The sequence below is a fragment of the Stenella coeruleoalba genome (assembly GCF_951394435.1).
Source record: "Stenella coeruleoalba genome assembly, chromosome: 11".
NCBI lineage: Eukaryota > Metazoa > Chordata > Mammalia > Artiodactyla > Delphinidae > Stenella > Stenella coeruleoalba.
The window spans coordinates 59,533,086-59,550,868 of record NC_137157.1 but is presented as its reverse complement, the minus strand read 5'-3'; the positions used below and the strand labels follow the sequence as shown (position 1 = coordinate 59,550,868).

Sequence of the window (17,783 nt, the reverse complement as noted above, 5' to 3'; positions counted from 1 at the left end):
AATGTAACCAGGGAGATGGAAGATTTCACTGAAATGCATACTGTGCTCCACTGTGGAGCAGACTTGGTACCCAGACCTGGGTGTGAAATCCCCTGAAACTTGGGTGTCCAATCAAATTCTCTCATTGCAATCAAGAGCAGCTCACTCAGTCTTCTGAGAGAGCTCTGCCATATCAGGGCCCAGGCTGAGGGAGTCCTGTAGAAGTAGGCATGAGGAGGGGAAAACGGCCTGTGGGCGTTCTAGGATTCCAGTGCCCCAAAGTTTGTAAAAGGAGTGGCCTAACACTCAGGGACCTCTCACAGAGGGTCTACTCGGCTCTGGCAACAATCCCAGCTCTATAAATAGGGGGCCACCCGAGAAGGTGTGGTTCCACAAATCACCCATGGCCCCTGGCTCTGACAAGGGGAGTGAAGGTGGTAGATATCACACTGCTCAGGCCCAAGCGTCATGTATCCACACGTCCTCATACAGAGCCGTAGGGGAAAGAAGCAAGCTCAGCAGAACCACCTCCCTGCCACCAGCAGGCAGTGAGCTCTGAGGGCACCCCCTTCATCACCCTCCCTCGAGAAGGAAGACACAGCGGAAAGCTGTTTCTGTAGAGTGCTTTATATACCAAAGCTCAGACAAGAGATTGGAGACCTGGGAAACGGAATCACGGAAGAGAGATTCCAGCCCTCCCCTCATGTCCTCGCCTCCGGGCAAGCCTCACTGAACACACCTTGGACCTTCCAAATGCCAGGTTTCCCACTGTGGTCCCTCCTGGTCTACAGAACTCAGCTCCTTCTGGGCCTCACGGTTGGGGAGCACCTTTATCAGAAGAGAATGAAGGAAACCTCCATCACCAGCCCCAACCCTCCGGCCAGCTCAGTCTGTGGCCTCCATCTTGGTCCCCCGGGGCACCAGGAAGATGGCGCCATCAGCAGCCTGGTGCAATGCATACTCTTCAGGGGAGTAGCTGTTGCCTGCCTCATCCCGCAGGTGCTGGAAAATGTCACGATACAGCTCCGTCAGCTGTTGGCGCATGACCTCCAGGGTCCGGTCGGCCTCGCCTCGGGCCCGGAGGAGGCGCTCCCGCTCGCTGCCCAGCCGCTCCAGTTCCCGCTCCAGCTGCACGATGGTCTCCAGCTTTCTTTTGCGACAGTTCTGGGCGGCCACCTTGTTCTTGCCCCGCCTTCGGATGTCCCGGACTAGTGCCAGCTGGCTCTCCGTCAGCGGGTACCGTGCCAACAGCTCGTTGAAGTCATCTACTGGCAAGTTGACGATCTTGTCCGTAGGGAAGGGGATCTTCATGGCCAGGGCTCGACGCTCATCCCGACTCCCCGCCTCCCCCCGTGCAGTGGGCTTGGCCCGCACGGGGCCCGAGGAGGGCTCTAAGGCTAAGGGGGTCTCGGCAGGTGGCAAGGCATAGTTGGGGTGGGCCAAGGAGTTGGGCATTAGTGAGTAGGGGTACTCCACTGGGTACATCTCTACGTACTCGCTGCGACGCCGACCAGCCTCCGTCCCCTCCAGCTCAAGAGATTCAGCGTCACTGTAGTTGAGGGATAATCCTGAGTCGGATTCTGGGTCTTCCTGGGGCTTGGATGGCCCCGCTGACAGCCCAATGTCCAGGAGGGCCAAGGGGTCTGGGAGGGGCTCACTGAGCAGGCCCGAGAGGGTCAGCGGCTTGGAGGCTGGTACGGTCATGTTGCCATAGGCGTATGGGGGGTCTGGGACATGAGATGTGGGTGCTGGGAGCTCATAAGGTGGTGAAGAAAGGGGAAAGCCAGCCTCCGGGTGGATTGAACAGGGGCAGTAACTTGGAGGCGGCGGGGGCCCAGGGTATGGGGCTGGCGGCTCGAAGGATGGCTCACTTGGAGCGTTTAGGCCCTGCAAGAAAAGACACCAAAAGGTTTGGAGACAGGCTGAGGAAGAGAAGAAACCAGCTGTCTCTCAGAACCAAGCCGGGTCCCCTGAAAGACCCAGTGAGATAAGCACAAGGGAAGAGAACGGTGCTGAGTATCGTTGAAAGCTTCTGGCAAAGTTGTGATACAGTTTGTTCACGAGGAAAGTGGCTTAAACAAGAAGGGAAGTCACGCAACAATTATGGAATCCCCTCCTCTTCAGGAGAAGTGCTTACTGTATTGAAATGGCTCATGTCCCTTTATTTCCTTCAGGAAGACAAGGAGTGTCTCCAGGATGACCCTCGGAACCCTTTTCCTGCTGCCACTATCTAGGGTCAAAGGGTCAAGTTCAGACCCTGGCCATGCCCTGGGTGCCCAGCAGAGGGAGCTGCTGTGTGGGAAGAGGGCTTAGGGCAGATCCTGAGGGCCCAGGCATGGTGGCAGGGAAGAGAACGGGGTGGGCACAGAGCCAGGTCTGGGGCTGAGAGTTACCTTGGGGAGCCGGCACAAGCTCTGCCCTCTCCCCTTCAGTCCCTCTGTCCCTGCCCAGGTGCAGAGAGGAGGAGAGAACGTGCTGGAAAAGGGCCCCCAACCCACATCGGGGAGCCACCCTGCTCCAGCCCAGCTGGGGACAAAGGCATCATTGTTAGGCCAACAGACACCCCTTTGTCCAACTAGCAGGAGGAGAGGACCCCGGCATAGTCTGACCCCCCTTCCCAAGGTCAGAACTACAGCTCTGCTACCTGAGGGAAAGGGGACCCCACCCCCACCCCGCCCCGGCTGCTGAGGGCAGGGGGAGGAAGTGAGGGAAGAAGATGGGCAGGATTGGAGGAGGTCAGAACAGAAGAAGGTGAGGAAGGGAAGGCGGGACAGGAGGTGGGGCAGAGAGACGTAAGCAGAGTGACTGCCAAGAGAGCTTACACCCCCAATCAGATCCTTCCTTCCCCACCACTCCTATCTCCTGCTCATCCACACTCCCTCCCCCTCAACGCTCTGGTCTTCCATCCAGATCGCCCTCTGACTCCAGCCCTTCCTTTCACAGTGCCTGGAACATTTCCATCTTGAGACCCTGGGCTCTGCTTGCTCCAGCCCCCGGCCTCAGTCCCAGCCAGACTCCCTGTTTCTCTGCTTTTCCCTCCCCCCACCCCTGCCCCCTAACCCCACTCACCTGCAGCTCAGTGATGGACATGATCTCTTGCCAAGTCAATTCCATCTCACCCAGCTCCAGAGTGGGCAACTGTGTCACCCTGTTCCTGCTCTGCTGGGGAGGACACGGGGGCATCCTACTGGGCCAGGGCCTGGTCCAAGGTCCCGAAAGCCCAAATGGTCCCAGCAGTCTGTGTCAAAGGAGAAACAGGAGTTAGGGCCTCTCTTGCCACAGGTCAGCAATTTTGTCCTCCTCCATGGAGAGGCTCCCTCCAGCTTCACCTGAGGGAAGGAGATGCCTCATTCCCCGCCCTACCCCACCCCCATTCATGCTGTACTCATCATCGGACAAACTCCTGAAGCTAGAAAGCCTTTTTCTGCCGTGTTGTCTGTATCTCACCCGCTATGGCTGTAGGCAGTTCCTTTGGGAGCACAGTAGGTTTTTATCTTCTTTTCGGACAAGATGCCTTCACTTTCCCCTACTTCTTACTCCTCAAAACTGTATCACTGGCCAGGACAAAAGTCACATCATCCAGTGTTTTTTATTTTTCCTGTTTCCTGCAGCAACATCAGGGATCACTCCTGCTCTCCTCCTCTGCCCTCACTTTTAGGATCTCAGTCTTTTCTTTCCAAGATGAGAGCGAGTGCTTGGGGATCCCCAAGGAGTGTGTTGTGGGAAGAGCCAAGCAGACAGCCCCTCCCCTTCTCTAAGATATGGCCCAGGCCTGGTGACTGATAGCAGCCCTGCCCTCTCCTCCTATCCTGGCCCTGGGCTCCCCTGCCTGGGCCAGATAAGAGGTTTATCAGCAGCAGGCAGCAGAGGAGGAATGGTCTCTGGAGACACTGGACCTCTGCCCTGTGTCCCACAGGGTCATCCTGGCTATACCCCACTCCACACAACCAGGGGTCTTTTCTCTCCTGAGGTCATATAATAACCACAGCAAAGACTTATTTGGCATTTGTCTAGAACCGAGCTGGTGGTTTATAAGCACTCGTTTATGAGATTGATTTCCACAAAGATCCTGTAAGTTCCATTCAGAAGTTGAGACTCAGGCTGATAAATAGCAGAGTCAGGTCTGGTACCTAGAGTTGCCGACTCCACTAGCCCATCCCACCTTCCAGGCGCCTTCCCAATCCTGCTCCCATGTCTCCTCCATTCGCCGAGACTCTATTGGCGGTCGACATCAATCAACTCTTTCTGTGGAATCTCAGACTCTTTTTTTTTTTTTTTTAATTTATTTTTGGCTGCACTGGGTCTTCGTTGCTGCGCACGGGCTTTCTTTAGTTGCAGCGAGCGGGGCCTACTCTTCATTGGCAGTGCACGGGCTTCTCACTGCAGTGGCTTCTCTTGTTGCAGAGCATGGGCTCTAGGCGCACGGGCTTCAGTAGTTGTGGCTCACGGGCTTAGGTGCTCCGCAGCATGTGGGATCTTCCCCGATCAGGGCTCGAACCCACGTCCCCCGCATTGGCAGGTGGATTCTTAGCCACTGCGCCACCAGAGAAGTTCTGAATCTCAGTCTCTTTTCTCTTCTAAGGAATATTTCTTTAGAGGCTTGAATACACACTTCCCTCCAGCCCCCTTTCTTTGGATCTGGGCTCTAGCTGCAGCTCTGCTACAGGGCAGCAGCATGATGTTGGGCAAGCCATCACATTTCTCTGAGCCTCTGTTTCCTCATTTGTAAAACCAGGGAGTGAGACAAGTTGAACTTGGAGGTCCCTCTCTGCTTGGATAGCTCAACATTCTCAGTAACCCCTCACCCCACCTTCATCTTCTCCTCTCTGTCAACCTCTCTCCTCATCCCACCTCCCTATTCCCTGACACCCATCTCACCCTCATCTGTTCTCCCTGCCTTCGGCAAGAGACTTCAAGTAGATGTGACAGGGACCTCCTGATCTCTTAGGGCCAGACACCACACCCTACCTTTGCCATGTAAGTGAGGGCAGGCAGGCTGGGTGGGTGAGGGAGACTTATAGAAGGACAGAGCATAGGACTGGATGACCTTAGATCACCACAAGGTTGGCCTATCACAGCTATTTAATATGGGATCCACTCTTTGACTCACCACAAAATTGGTGAGAACTTTAAATTGTCCTTTCAAAGGAGGATCTCCCCTAGCCCCTGCCCCCTAACCCTAACCCTAACCCTAACCCTTGTTATATTGCCATCCCCAGAGCTGGGAGTTGGTATAGGCACAGGCCCTTGGCAAGTGGGCAGAGGGTGGGGTGTTTATGTCTGTCCAGGATGCCATTTCAACACCGGAACCCCACCTTCCCCCACCCAGGTTCTGGCGGAAATTGCCCAAAGGCAAAGTGAATGGAGAAGGGGTTTAGGGGGCAGGGACGATGACTCTTGCCTCACAGTCCTTCACACACACACACACACACACACACACACACACACACACACACACCCCATTTTGTCCCTCATAGTTTCCCGGATCTGACTCTTAGGTGCAGTACAATGATCCTGTCCTAGGAGGCAGGAGACCAGGTTCTCTAGCCTTCCAGATGCATGATCTAGGGCAAATCGCTTCTTACTCAGACTCTCCTATTAAATGGGGACAGACTTGGAGAACCTCCTTGCAGTAGATTGCATCTGGCTCAGGCAGTCACAAACTTTACTGTAGCCTGCCTTCACCTGGGGTGCTTGTGAAAATACAGAATTCTGAAAGCCACCCTGGACCTATCGAATTGAATTCATAGGCGCAGGTACCCCGCAATCAGCATTTTAACAAGTGGCCTGGTGTTTTTGATGCCAGAGGCCCACCCTACTTTGAAAACTACTAAACTGGTCCAACCATATGGACTTAAAAGAATGCAAAGGCAGAAGAGCACCTGGCAAGTAATCTCCAGACTTCTCCTAGCTTCACACCCTTGACCCAGGCAAGGCTGGGTTCTAGGCTGCCCTAGTCTCTGAGACTAGATATCAGCCCCTCCTCATAAAGACCAGGAATTTAATCTTCCCCTCTCCCTGGGACAGGGAAATGAGAATCCAGAAGGGCTGCTGGGGGAGGTGGGAGGTTAGGAAAGAGGCAGTTAAGGAGAGCCTCAGGTTCAAATGCAACCAGCTCCCTGGTGCAGTGGCAAGTTTGCACCAGGCCAGAAAGGCGTAGTCTGTTTTTCCCTAGACACTCAGAGATGGGTGGTGGTCTATACAACAGGCAAGGTCAGGAAGTCTACCTTCAACAGGTCTTAGGAGTCTCCCATCCTGAAGACGGGCCAGGGGGCTGGCAGCCAGAGGTATGAGGGTATAGTCAGAATTGGATCAAATAGAACATCACAGAGGGTACAGAAGCTGGAGACATACTGGGAAAGTGGAACATGCCTCCCTGTGTCCCTTTTCTTTTACAACAGACGGTTCCCACTTTCCAGTTTAGCCCACACTTTGAGGTCACACAGACATCTTGCTCCCCAACATTGCACATCAGGTAGGACGGACACCATCTCCAGAGACTCTAACCCACCCTCTTTACTCTCATCCTGATGGCATTACCCGGAAAGATCTTATCACAATCCCTGAGTACACACAGAATGACATGGAGCTTTACGTTTCAGGATACAGAATGAGGGCCATTTGGGGAGGGAGGCTGGGGAAAGGAAGATATTTGGACTCATCGGCAGCCCAGGGCTCTATAACACCTTGACAAGGGGGAGAGACAGAGAAAGGGCTCGCCTCTGGGACGCTGTTGTTGTTGTTTGTCTGGGACCGTGTACTGAGGCTTACTAGACAACCCCTCCTCTCCAGGTGTCAATAGAGGCAGGGAAAGGATGGGGAGGGATCAGTAAAACTTGGGGTGTGGTAAGGCAGATGAGCAGCCTATTCAGAAAGGTTAGGAAGAATCCCCAAGGAGGGAGAGGTACACAGAAGTGAGAGAAAGAAATAGCCTGGAGGGAAAAGGGGCTGGGGAGAGACGTGCGGAGGGAGAGTGAACGGGGTAGGTGGGGGGCCAGTTTTGATCACAGTAAGGTTCAGTCTTCTGGGGGCATACATGACTCAAACAGGTGCATGGAACAAGGGAGAGAGGGACAAGTTTCTGCCATCCTGTCACTTGGTCACTAGACCCCCCAACTCCAGTCCTTCGGGGGCCAGTGACTAGAGAATCTCAGCCCCAGCAGATGTGATACCTGACCTCTTCTCTTCCACTGTTTCCCAGCCCTCTACCTCCCAAGCTGCCAAGATTTCCAGTCAGAAGAAACTATGCTGGGGTGGGATGCCTTCCTCTCCCTTCCAGTTCCAGCTACTACCCTAGGCCCAGAGAAGAGAACGGGCAAAGGGAGGCGAGAACTCAGCACCCTCTACCCCTAGCAGCCCATCCTGCTGCAACGACACCTCCCAGCAATCCAGGCATCCACTGTCTCGGGTTCCTTAGCATTCCCCAAACCTCCCAGATGGCTGGACAGGGCAGTGGGATAGGACGGAGTAGGGGAAAGGAGGGTACCATATACCTGAGAGTCCATTGGCTGCCCCAGGGCAGCCAGCCTGCTGAAGGGTTACTCAGTGTCACTCCCCAGCCCCTCAGGCGTGCCTCAGGGGACCACTGTCTGGTCCCCATCCATAGCCTTTCACCCCCAGAATCCCAGAGGGCTCAAAAAGCCATCTAGGTCTTCTCCCAGAGAAATTCCCAAAGATGTCAAATTCCTGAACCAGAGGCAGCCTGGAAAGGTCTGAGATCTCCGAGGAATGCACGGCAAGTTGCTTATTTTCTCCCGCTGCCTCCTTCACCTCCCCAGCTTGCCCCTGGGTCCCCCTGGGATCCTCCTCCCACCCTGCCCCTCAGGCACCTGTGGCAGGGTCCAAGCAGGGTGAGGAGAGAGATGTGGCTCCGGGTGCTGTCTCTGGGGAGGCTGGGCCTGGGCTGACACCTTCTGGGTGAGGATCCCTGCTACCTCTGAGAACCGGGGAGGGCCGTGCCCTGCGCCCAGGCCATCGCTGAGCGCCCAGTGTGTAGGCTCGGGCCCGAGTGAGGGGACCTCAGGGGCCGGCACACCAGCCTCCTCTCTGAAGCCCTCAGCCTGAGTTCTCCGTCCTTCCTCCAACCCTCCCCTTTCCCCGTGGCCCTCCTCTCCTCCTGCCCCTTCTGGCCAAGAGAGGAAACTTGAGCCCGGTGTGGTTTCTGCCCGCACCCCACCCCCACCTTGCTCCCAGCCAGCGGGGGCACGCATGGCTCCAAGCCTCTCCCAGCCCTCCTTTTGAGCCCAGGAGTCCAGCCAGCTCTGCGCTTCTCCCATGCATCTGATGGATTCCAACCTGATGATCCGTGGCAGAGTGACCTCTAGACTTCATACAAGTTGTAACCTCCTTCTCTTTGCCCCCTTGACTCTCTGAGGGGCAGGGAAACTGAGTCCTGGCAAGGTGGAGGGCAGCTGAAGAAAAGGACCAGATGTCTAGCATCCCAGCTGTTAGGCAGGTGGGCATTCAGGGCACTGCTTTAATTTCAGGAAAGCCTGGGCTCTGGGCAAGGGGTAGGGGAGCTTTTGGGGGGAGGAGGGGCCGGCTGCTTTGATGTGTCCTTTCACCTGTAGCCTTCTCCCCTCCCCCTGCAGCCTCAGATGTCCTAGGACAAAGGCCTCTTTCTTGGACAGGTTTGTTGTCAGTGTGTGAGGGGAGTTGGGGGTGGGGGAGGCTCCCGGCAGGGACATTATTCACCTCCCTTAAAGGGGACCCTAGATGCCCTCTGTCCTTTCTTCCAGGCAAGGCACCCCAGCCACATGGCAGCCATATACACTGGACAGACCAGGACACGTGTGTAGGATATCAGGTCCATCCCCCAGCACCCACGGCAGCTCTGGGGCAGACCAGTAAGTACACCCCAGAAGTCACTCATTCATCCATTTGCCTCAAACTCACAACCCAAGTCCCAGGCCAAACAGATCTCTCTGCAGAGACTAGGAGAAAAGCCTTGCTTCCTCCTAGCTTTTAGCGGTTTTCAGCTCTAAGGAAAGTCCTTCCTATGTCTAGCTTCACTGCTTATAGCTGCAGCTTACACTTTTTTTCTATTTTTTCTTCTTATGATGTTCAAGTTAAATTGGAAACAGTTAAAGACTGGGGAGGAAGGCAGGTGCCACCCTAAGGCAGAGCTGGCATTCAGCCAGCATTCTCTTAGAGGGTTGCGTTCACTATTAAAATAATGAAAATATTCTGTCCCTGTTGGTGAAGAATAGCTTCTGGGAGTCTTCCAAGTGTCCCCACCATTCCACCACTATGTCAGCCACCCCGATTCTCTCTCAGGACCACCCCCACAACCCAATAACCCAACCAAGCAACTCAAGAGGCAGTGTGATACCCACCTCTTTGCAGCCTCCTTGCAGCCTGTGTGTGGGGCTTTGATCAACACCCATGCCAAACCCATGGTTCAGTGTTTTGAATTCCATCCCCATCCCAGGAGATCATAATTCTACAGGCGTGATCTGTGTAGGGCAGGAGGTGACCCCTGGCTTCATTGCATGTTACAGGTGGGTTCAGAATCTCTTGATGACCTGGGTATGAATCTGGGTCACATACATGAGCATTCAGATAGCTTTCTCATTTATATACTTATTTGGGCCCCTCAGAGGGGATGAGGGGTGGAGATAGTCACACTTGTGACTGATTCAGTAATGATATCGGGTTACAGCTAGTCGACAAACATTTACTGAATGAAAGCTACCAGTTCAGGACGTTATTTGTGGCATTGCAGATACAACTGTGGATAACACAAGTTGTTCAATGAATGAATGGATATTTACTGAGTGTCTACTCGTTCATTCATTCATTCAACAAATATTTATTGTGTATCTACCATGTTTCCCACTCCAGGAACACAAAGATGAATAAGTCATAGTCTGTGTCCTCATTAACAGTCTAGGCAGGGAATTCCAGTAATAAAGGTCTATATAAAGTGCTAAGGAGCTGAACTGCTGCTGGTGAAATTCATAGCCGGCTTCACAGAGAAGATGACAATTGAGTTGGGCTGTGGAGAATGACTCAGGGTTCACCAGGAAAAGAAGGGGAGAAGGGTATTCCAAACAAAGGTGTGAAGACATAGAAGCATCAAACACAGAGGAGTATTTTGGGTTTCCTAGGATGGGGTGTGAGGTAGCAAGTAGTAAAAGGTAAGCCTGGGAAATTTGACTGGGGCTAGATAGTAAAGTCTTGAAAGTTAAACTAGGGAGGTTGTATTTCATCCCGTGCGAGGGTCATAGATGTGTTTGAAGCAGTTTTCTTGTTTGCGGGGACAGGCATGGTCGTGCAGGCTGAGCTAAGTGAACAGACAGCCCTCATTTAGGCGACGGGCCAGAGTGTCTCTCCCACCTCACTCCACTCCCCTCCCATAGGAAGAGGCTGTTACTGCGGTTCCCAGGCTCTGTCCTGCCTCCAGAACGCTCTTTATAACCCTCAGGGGTGCGGATGATTCCTTTAGCTCCCTCCTCTCAGATCCCTGAGGTCCAGAGTCAACCTCCTTCTATCTTAAATCTCTTTCGCTTGATGTAAGATGAGCAGGGGATTAGGAGCCTGAATGGGTTGGATAGTGTCTGCGGCTGGGCAAGCCAGGATACCTAAGATTTTCCTATCCCTAAGATGGGATACCTAAGATTCTCCTGCTTCAGCAAAGGTGGCAGAGACAGAATATGGAGAAAAACATGACCACATATCTTTACTGTCATACCATTCTCCATCTATGCTGCTCAGGCACCCCCAAAAGGCTGACTTGTCATCACCCCCTGCCAATCCACCCCACCCTCACCCCAGCGCGTGTGCACACACCACCACCACCACCATCAGGGCAAGCCACAAGCAGTGTTGCCAAACACCCCGCTGGGTTATGCAACCAGCTTCCCGAGTAGGGCGGGGTGGCTAGAGGTGGAACCTGGGGAGGGCCACAGGTCCCGGAGGGAGGTGGCTGCCTAGCCTGCTTGCCTGCTGGGCTGACCGCAGTGGCCCCAGGGGGCGGGGGCAGGGCTGCCCTTTTATCAGTGCCCTGCAGGGTTGCACCCGCCACCCCCTGGCTTCCTCTCTCAACAGACGGAAAGGGAGGCAGCCACAGGGTGCAAGGGAGGGCTGGGCGTTATCCTAGGCTGCAGAGCCCGGCGGTTACCCCGGATGGCTGGGGGAGGTGTTGGAGGGGGTCTGGGACCAGGGAATAGTGAGGCCCCTCTTACTAAAGTAAGAAAAGGGAGATAAAAACTGAGGCCCAGATGGTGGAGACAGATCTCCTAAGCCATCCACTGGTTTTTCCTTGTGTTCTGGTTTGGGTGAGGATAGAATAAAAAAGTCTTTGAAGAGGTTCCTTTCCACAGATAAGAATTCTTAGAGGATTGACTCAGGAGTTGAGGACATTGAGCCCCACTCTCAGGCCAAAAGGGTCCAGAGAGTGGGTAGGACTGAGATTCCCAGACCTGGGCGACTATGAGTTATGCCCTGCTAGCAGAGCCCCGCACGGAATCCAAAACAGATGAAGGCTGATAGATGAGTCCAGAAGAGTCCAGAAGAAATAACCCCTGGAGCTTAATTCTAAATCTAGAGAGAGGAGTAGGTTGCATGGTGTAGAGGAGAATGAGGGAGGGTCAGATCTTGAACCTTAAAACCTGGACTTGAGTCCCTGCATTCACGGGTTACGTGGCTTTGGGCAGCTCAACCTTTCTGAGCCTTGCTTCCTCACTGGGGAAAATGGAGATAATGGAGTTTGGGAGAAGATAAAGGGAGTTTTGGGGAAGCTAAAAAGAGATCAATAAGAAAGTGAGTCTGTTATTATTAGGAGATAGAAGCTTAGAAACCTGGAGGCCAGAGTGCCTCAGGGGCTTGGGAATTGAGAACAGTCTATCTGGAAGCCAGACTCTGGTGGAGAGATACCTGGGCCAGAACTGAAGCCGGTAGGCAGCCTGGTTCTGGGAGAGAACCAGGACCAGGATACAGCAGTGTTTGTGGGGGAGGGGTGGTACACTTCCAGGAACTAGCTCTGGGACCATGGCTCTCCCACCCCAGCACTATTGGGCGGGGCCAGTTGTAACCACACCATGGGCATGGTGCCAGCCTTACGGGCTTCAGTCACCTTCCAGGAACCCCAAAACCCCCACCCCCACCCCACCCTGTTGCAATCCTCTGCAGTGGGCGGAGCTGCCTAGGAAGTCCCACCCTCTGCTCCTTAGAGGATGGAAGGCTTGATGCCTGACTATTTATTTCCTCCTTTAAACAGGCATCCTGCTCATTCCAGCCTCCTGTCTTTGCTCTTCCTGCCCCCTTGCACCAGAGTGCTCTTGCACCAGTGGCCCTTTTTACCAACCAGGGGCAGTACAGAGTGGAAAAGAGATCTGGGTTTGAGTCTCAGCTCACACTTAGCAGTGTGGACTTGGGCAAATTATATAGCTTCCTTGAGCCTCGGTTTCCCCTTGGTAACTGGGGAGAACAGAGCTTGTTAGGGATCAGATGAGACAATGTACACATAGTGCTTATACACAAAGGACATTAATGTTGGATCCCTTCCTCTGATCTACTCTCCAAGACCCAGCTCAGTTCAAGTTCTGTCTCCACAACATTTTCTCTGGCTACCTCAACACTTACACATATTTCTCTTGTCTGACTCCTTTTGCAATTATTATATGTACCAGAGAATTAATAACCTCATTTAAATATTTTCTTTTCTGGGACTTCCCTGGTGGCACAGTGGTTAAGAATCCGCCTGCCAACGCAGGGGACATGGGTTTGAGCCCTGGTCCGGGAAGATCCCACATGCCCCAGAGCAATTAAGCCCGTGCACCACAACTACTGAGCCTGTGCTCTAGAGCCCATGAGCCACAACTACTGAGCCCACGTGCCACAACTACTGAAGCCTGCGTGCCTAGAGCCCATGCTCCACAACAAGAGAAGACACCTCAATGAGAAGCCTGCACACCACAACGAAGAGTGGCCCCCACTCGCCGCAACTAGAGAAAACCTGCACGCAGCAATGAAGACCCAATGCAGCCAAATAAATAAAATAAAAAATATAAATAAATTTATTAAAAAAATTGTTTCTTTTCCAATTGAACCATATGATTTTGTGTTTTGTTACATCATCTTGTAATAGTGATGACATAAACAGTATTATACAAAACTTATCATGAGCATCATAGTTTAATGGTGAAGAGCACAAGTTTTAGAATCAGAAATGCCTGCATTCAAATCTTGGCTCTGACAGTCACTTTGAGATCTCAAGCAAATTCTTTAATCTCTCTGAGCCTAATTTTACCCATCTGTAATTTAGGGATAGTAACAATTCTTACCTTACATGTTATTGTGAGAAGTTAACAAGTGGGTATGTATGTTTAATTTAGTGATTCAGTGTCTGGGATATAGTAAGCACTATTAAATGACACATATATGGTACATCTATTATTATCAAATAAATATATTAAATTAACTTATTGTTAACTAATAGGTAAATTTCTTGTGAGGGGTTGCATTTTATGTTTTGTCTTTTTTATATATACCTCAAGGTGTGTAGTTCTGAGTACAATATACTGTCACTCACTCAACAAATATTTATAGAGTATTTAACAGATTGCTAAATTTGGAGGATACCAAGATGATTAAAGAGTGAGCTTTGGGGGCTTCCCTGGTGGCACAGTGGTTGAGAGTCCGTCTGCCGATGCAGGGGACACGGGTTCGTGCCCCGGTCCGGGAAGATCCCACATGCCGCGGAGCGGCTGGGCTCGTGAGCCGTGGCCGCTCAGCCTGCGCGTCCGGAGCCTGTGCTCCGCAGCGGGAGAGGCCACAGCAGTGAGAGGCCTGCCTACCGCAAAAAAAAAAAAGAGTGAGCTTTGGGACTCCGTGCTGGTCCACTGGTTAAGAATCCGCCTTCCAATGCAAGGGACACGGGTTCGATCCCTGGTTGGGGAACTAAGATCCCACATGCCGGGGCGGGAGCAGCTAAGCCCGCGTGCCACAACTACAGAGCTTGCGGGCCTCAACGAGAGGGCCCACGCTGTTCAAAATACAGAGCCCGTGCACTCTGGAGCCCGCTCCACACCTAGGGAGAAACCCAGTGGACCGCTTGCTGTAAGGAAAAGACCCTGCATGCCTCAACAAAGATCCCGTATGCCGCAACTAACACCCTACGCAGCCAAATAATAATAATAATAGGGAAAATAAATAAGTAAAATTAATGCCACACCAACTAAAATTAATAAAGTGCCAAATTGGTTCAAATAAATAATATTAAAAAAAAAGAGTGAGCCTTGCCTTTGAGCAGACGCATGTATAAACATGTGATGTGATATGAGAATGGATAAGTTACATTCGGGGAAACAGAAAAAGGAGTGACTAACTTTCTCAATGAAGGCCTCAGGGAGGACGTAACCTTTCAACTAGTCTTGAAAATAGAAGAATCTGAATTTTCTAGGGAGAAAAATGGGGGACAGAATTCTGGGAAGAAGAAACAATATGTGTAAATACATAGCTGTGGGGGGAAAGTCTATAAAGGTTTGATCAGTTACAGAGTCTGGAAGTCCAGGGGTATAAAAGGAGGTTTGGGTGGAGGGGAAGTTTCCCACACTTTCCTGGGACAGTAGCGTAGGTCATGGTGACGAGGCTCAGGGTCCACTCCCTGCCAGGAGTCTAGTTGCCTATCAAAGTTCTCAGATAGTCCTTTCCTTCCAAGGACCCTGGGGCAGGTTGGTCTGGCCCTCCCTGGGAAGACTCAGAGGGCTTTCCTGAGGTGCTTCCAGTCTCTTGGAGTGATCGTCTGGGCCAAACCAACAAGAAGGGAGCATCCTGGGATTGTCTTCACTGTGTGAGCCCGGGTCCCTTTGATTCCCCAAGTCTCATGTATGGTGATGGAGAGCCAGGATGAGGGTTGTCTAATTTGCTCAGTGTCTCTGGGCCACTTCCCAGATTCTCTGGTGTTGAAAGTTCTTCCCCTGAAGGCTGTCTCCACACCAGGGCCTCCCACTCTCCCTGGTTCTTGTCTGTGCTCTTTCTGGTTGCAGCTGAAACCACGTTCCTAGCCTGGTTGCTGCTAACTCTGGCCTTGTTTTCCCCAAAGAGATCATTTGCCAGAGAATGAGATACCCATGGGGAGGAAGGTCAAGGGCTCCTGGGCCACATCATCCCCCAAATATCAGCTTCCCTTTTCCAGAATGGAGAGAGAGAAAAAGAGAGATCCATCTGAGGATTGGTGGAGAGCCAGCCTCTCAGTCGTCCAGACCGGAAATGAAAAGCAGACTTCATTGCCTCTCTCTCTCTGGTGGGAGGAGAGATGGAAAGAAGGAAGAAGGGAAAACCAAGGGTTGGAAAAGAAGAGTGAGCTGGAGCAATTCAATCCAGATAAAATCCTCTGAAACTGAAAGTACGTATTCCCTTGTGGTCCAGTGTTTAGGACTTGGCACTTTCACTGCCAGGGCCTGGGTTTGAACTAAGATCCTGCAAGCTGTGAGGCATGGCCAGAAAAACCCATTCTCTGTTTACCATCTGCCTTTCCTTCTCATACCCTAACACCCCTCCTCCCATCCTAATACCTTCCTGCCTCAAGGACCTCTAAACCATTTGTACTACTTATAATTTTATTTTTAAAATAATCCATCCACTCCCCTTCATAGCCAGAACTACAAACTTGTAGACACTGTAAATTTCCTTGCCCCTCTCCGTCTCCACTGAACTTTCCTGGAAAGCAAAACAAAACCAAACAAAACATTTCTGGTTAAGTCTAACAATTCAGCTTCTCCACATCTATACCTGGGCAGCTAAATATTGATGGAGGAAATCTCAGAATCTTGCTGACTAGTATACTTCAAATTTATGCCCCCCAAACCCAACATTGCCAACTAATTCTATAGTTCCCTAGTAAACTCTTTTTTCTACTCTACTCAATAACTATTTCACACTTTCTCTCTTCTAAAATCTCCAGCACCCCCTCCACTTCCCTCTCAGCAGATGACCTTGCCCATATTTCATTGATAAAATAGATGCAATTAGATGAGACTGCCCTATCTTTCCAATACCAAATCTACCAGCTTACTTGCATCTACATGCTTGACCTTCTACCTTATTAAGATGAAAGAAGTATCCCTGTTCCTAGCCATACCCTCTCAGCTCTGTGAAGAGCTGAGAAAATTAGATTCCTCTGAGTGCACAGCTAACGTTCAATTCTGCACCACACCAAAGTGATGCCGACTGCATGGATTCGGTCATGAGGAAGAATGATAAAATAATTCAGAGGTACGGCTGAATCACAAGGTGGCAGTCTTAAGAGTTCATCCAGGTAGAACTCCCCACCCATTCCCTTGGATGAAAACAGCAGCTATATAATCCCAGGAAGCTTCCTCTTTACGTCTTAAGTTCCATCATAGCTGTATGTTGGGGAGACACTTCCTACACCCCTGAGACAAAGCCAGACTGTTATTAGGTCAGAAAGAAGCTACCTTCTTCTGTTTCCTTAAGACCTGCTTCACTGTCAGGGAGTGCCCCTCTGAGCACCCAACACTTGAGGGAGGTGTCCTCACCAGTCATCCTGTAGAGGGCATGTGCCCACACCTCCAGGCCATAAGCTGTAGCTGCCAGCACTGCTGTCTGTGATTACCGCTGTTTGTGCTGTTTCCCATTCTGCAGTGGCTGGAGTAGAAGCAACCTATGATTGCTTTAGCAAGAGGCAGAGCAAGCCCTGGGCTAGGAGTTAGAGTGCTCAGCTAACAGAAATGCATTCATCTCCTTTGGCTTTTTGTTTTTTTTGTTTTTGGCTGCAGGAGGCTTGAGAGATCTTAGTTCCCCAACCAGGGATTGACCCCGGGCCATGGCAGTGAAAGCGCCGAGTCCTAACCACTGGCCCACCAGGGAATTCGCTTATTTATTTATTTAAAAAAATTTTTAATTTATTTATTTTTATTGAGTACAGTTCCCTGTGCTATACAGCAGGTCCTTGTTGGTTATCTATTTTATATAGAGTAGTGTGTATATGCTAATCCCAAGCTCCTAATTTATCCCTTCCCCCACTCCTTTCCGCTTTGGTAACCATAAGTTTGTTTTCTGTGTCTCTGAGTCCATTTCTGTTTTGTATATAAGTTCATTTGTATCATTTTCTTTTTTTAGATTCCACATATAAGCGATACCACATATTTGTCTTTCTTGGTCTGATTTACTCCACTTAGTATGATAATCTCTAGGTCCATCCATGTCGCTGCAATGGCATTATTTCATCCTTTTTTATGGCTGAGTAATATTGCATTGTATTTATATACCACATCTTTTATTATTATCATTATTGGCTGTGTTGGGTCGTTGTTGCTGCACGTGGGCTTTCTCTAGTTGCAGTGAGCGGGGTCTACTCTGTTGCGGTGCGTGGGCTACTCATTGCAGTGGCTTCTCTTGTTGCGGAGCACGGGCTCTAGGCACGCGGGCTTCAGTAGTTGTGGTGCACGGGCTTAATTGCTCCGCAGCATGTGGGATCTTCCCGGACCAGGGAACAAAGCCGTGTCCCCTGCATTGGCAGGCGTAGTCTTATCCACTGCGCCACCAGGGAAGCCCTATACCACATCTTTTTTATCCATTTATCTGTCGATGGACATTTAGGTTGCTTCCATGTCTTGGCTTTTACAAATAGTGCTTCAATGAACATTGGGGTGCATGTATCTTTTTTATTATTATATATTTATTAATTTTTGGCTGCGTTGGGTCTTAGTTGCAGCACTCGGGCTCTTCGTTGTGGTGCGTGGACTCCTCTCTAGTTGTGGCGCGTGGGCTCCAGAGCGTGTGGGTTCTGTAGTTGCGGTGCGCGGGCTTAGTTAACCTGTGGCATGTGGGATCTTAGT

General features: G+C 51.3%; 1 protein-coding gene across 1 annotated transcript; it reads right to left on the bottom strand.

Moving 5' to 3' along the window:
- Positions 1-599: 599 nt before the first annotated feature.
- NFE2 (nuclear factor, erythroid 2) lies at positions 600-3,650 on the bottom strand. The gene is made up of 3 exons (XM_079938083.1): positions 3,427-3,650; positions 3,049-3,217; positions 600-1,866 (listed from the first exon to the last, which is right to left on the bottom strand). Exons 2-3 carry the CDS (start codon positions 3,160-3,162, stop codon positions 865-867), a joined length of 1,116 nt encoding a protein of 371 aa, XP_079794209.1. The 5' UTR covers positions 3,163-3,217; positions 3,427-3,650; the 3' UTR covers positions 600-864.
- Positions 3,651-17,783: the final 14,133 nt, after the last annotated feature.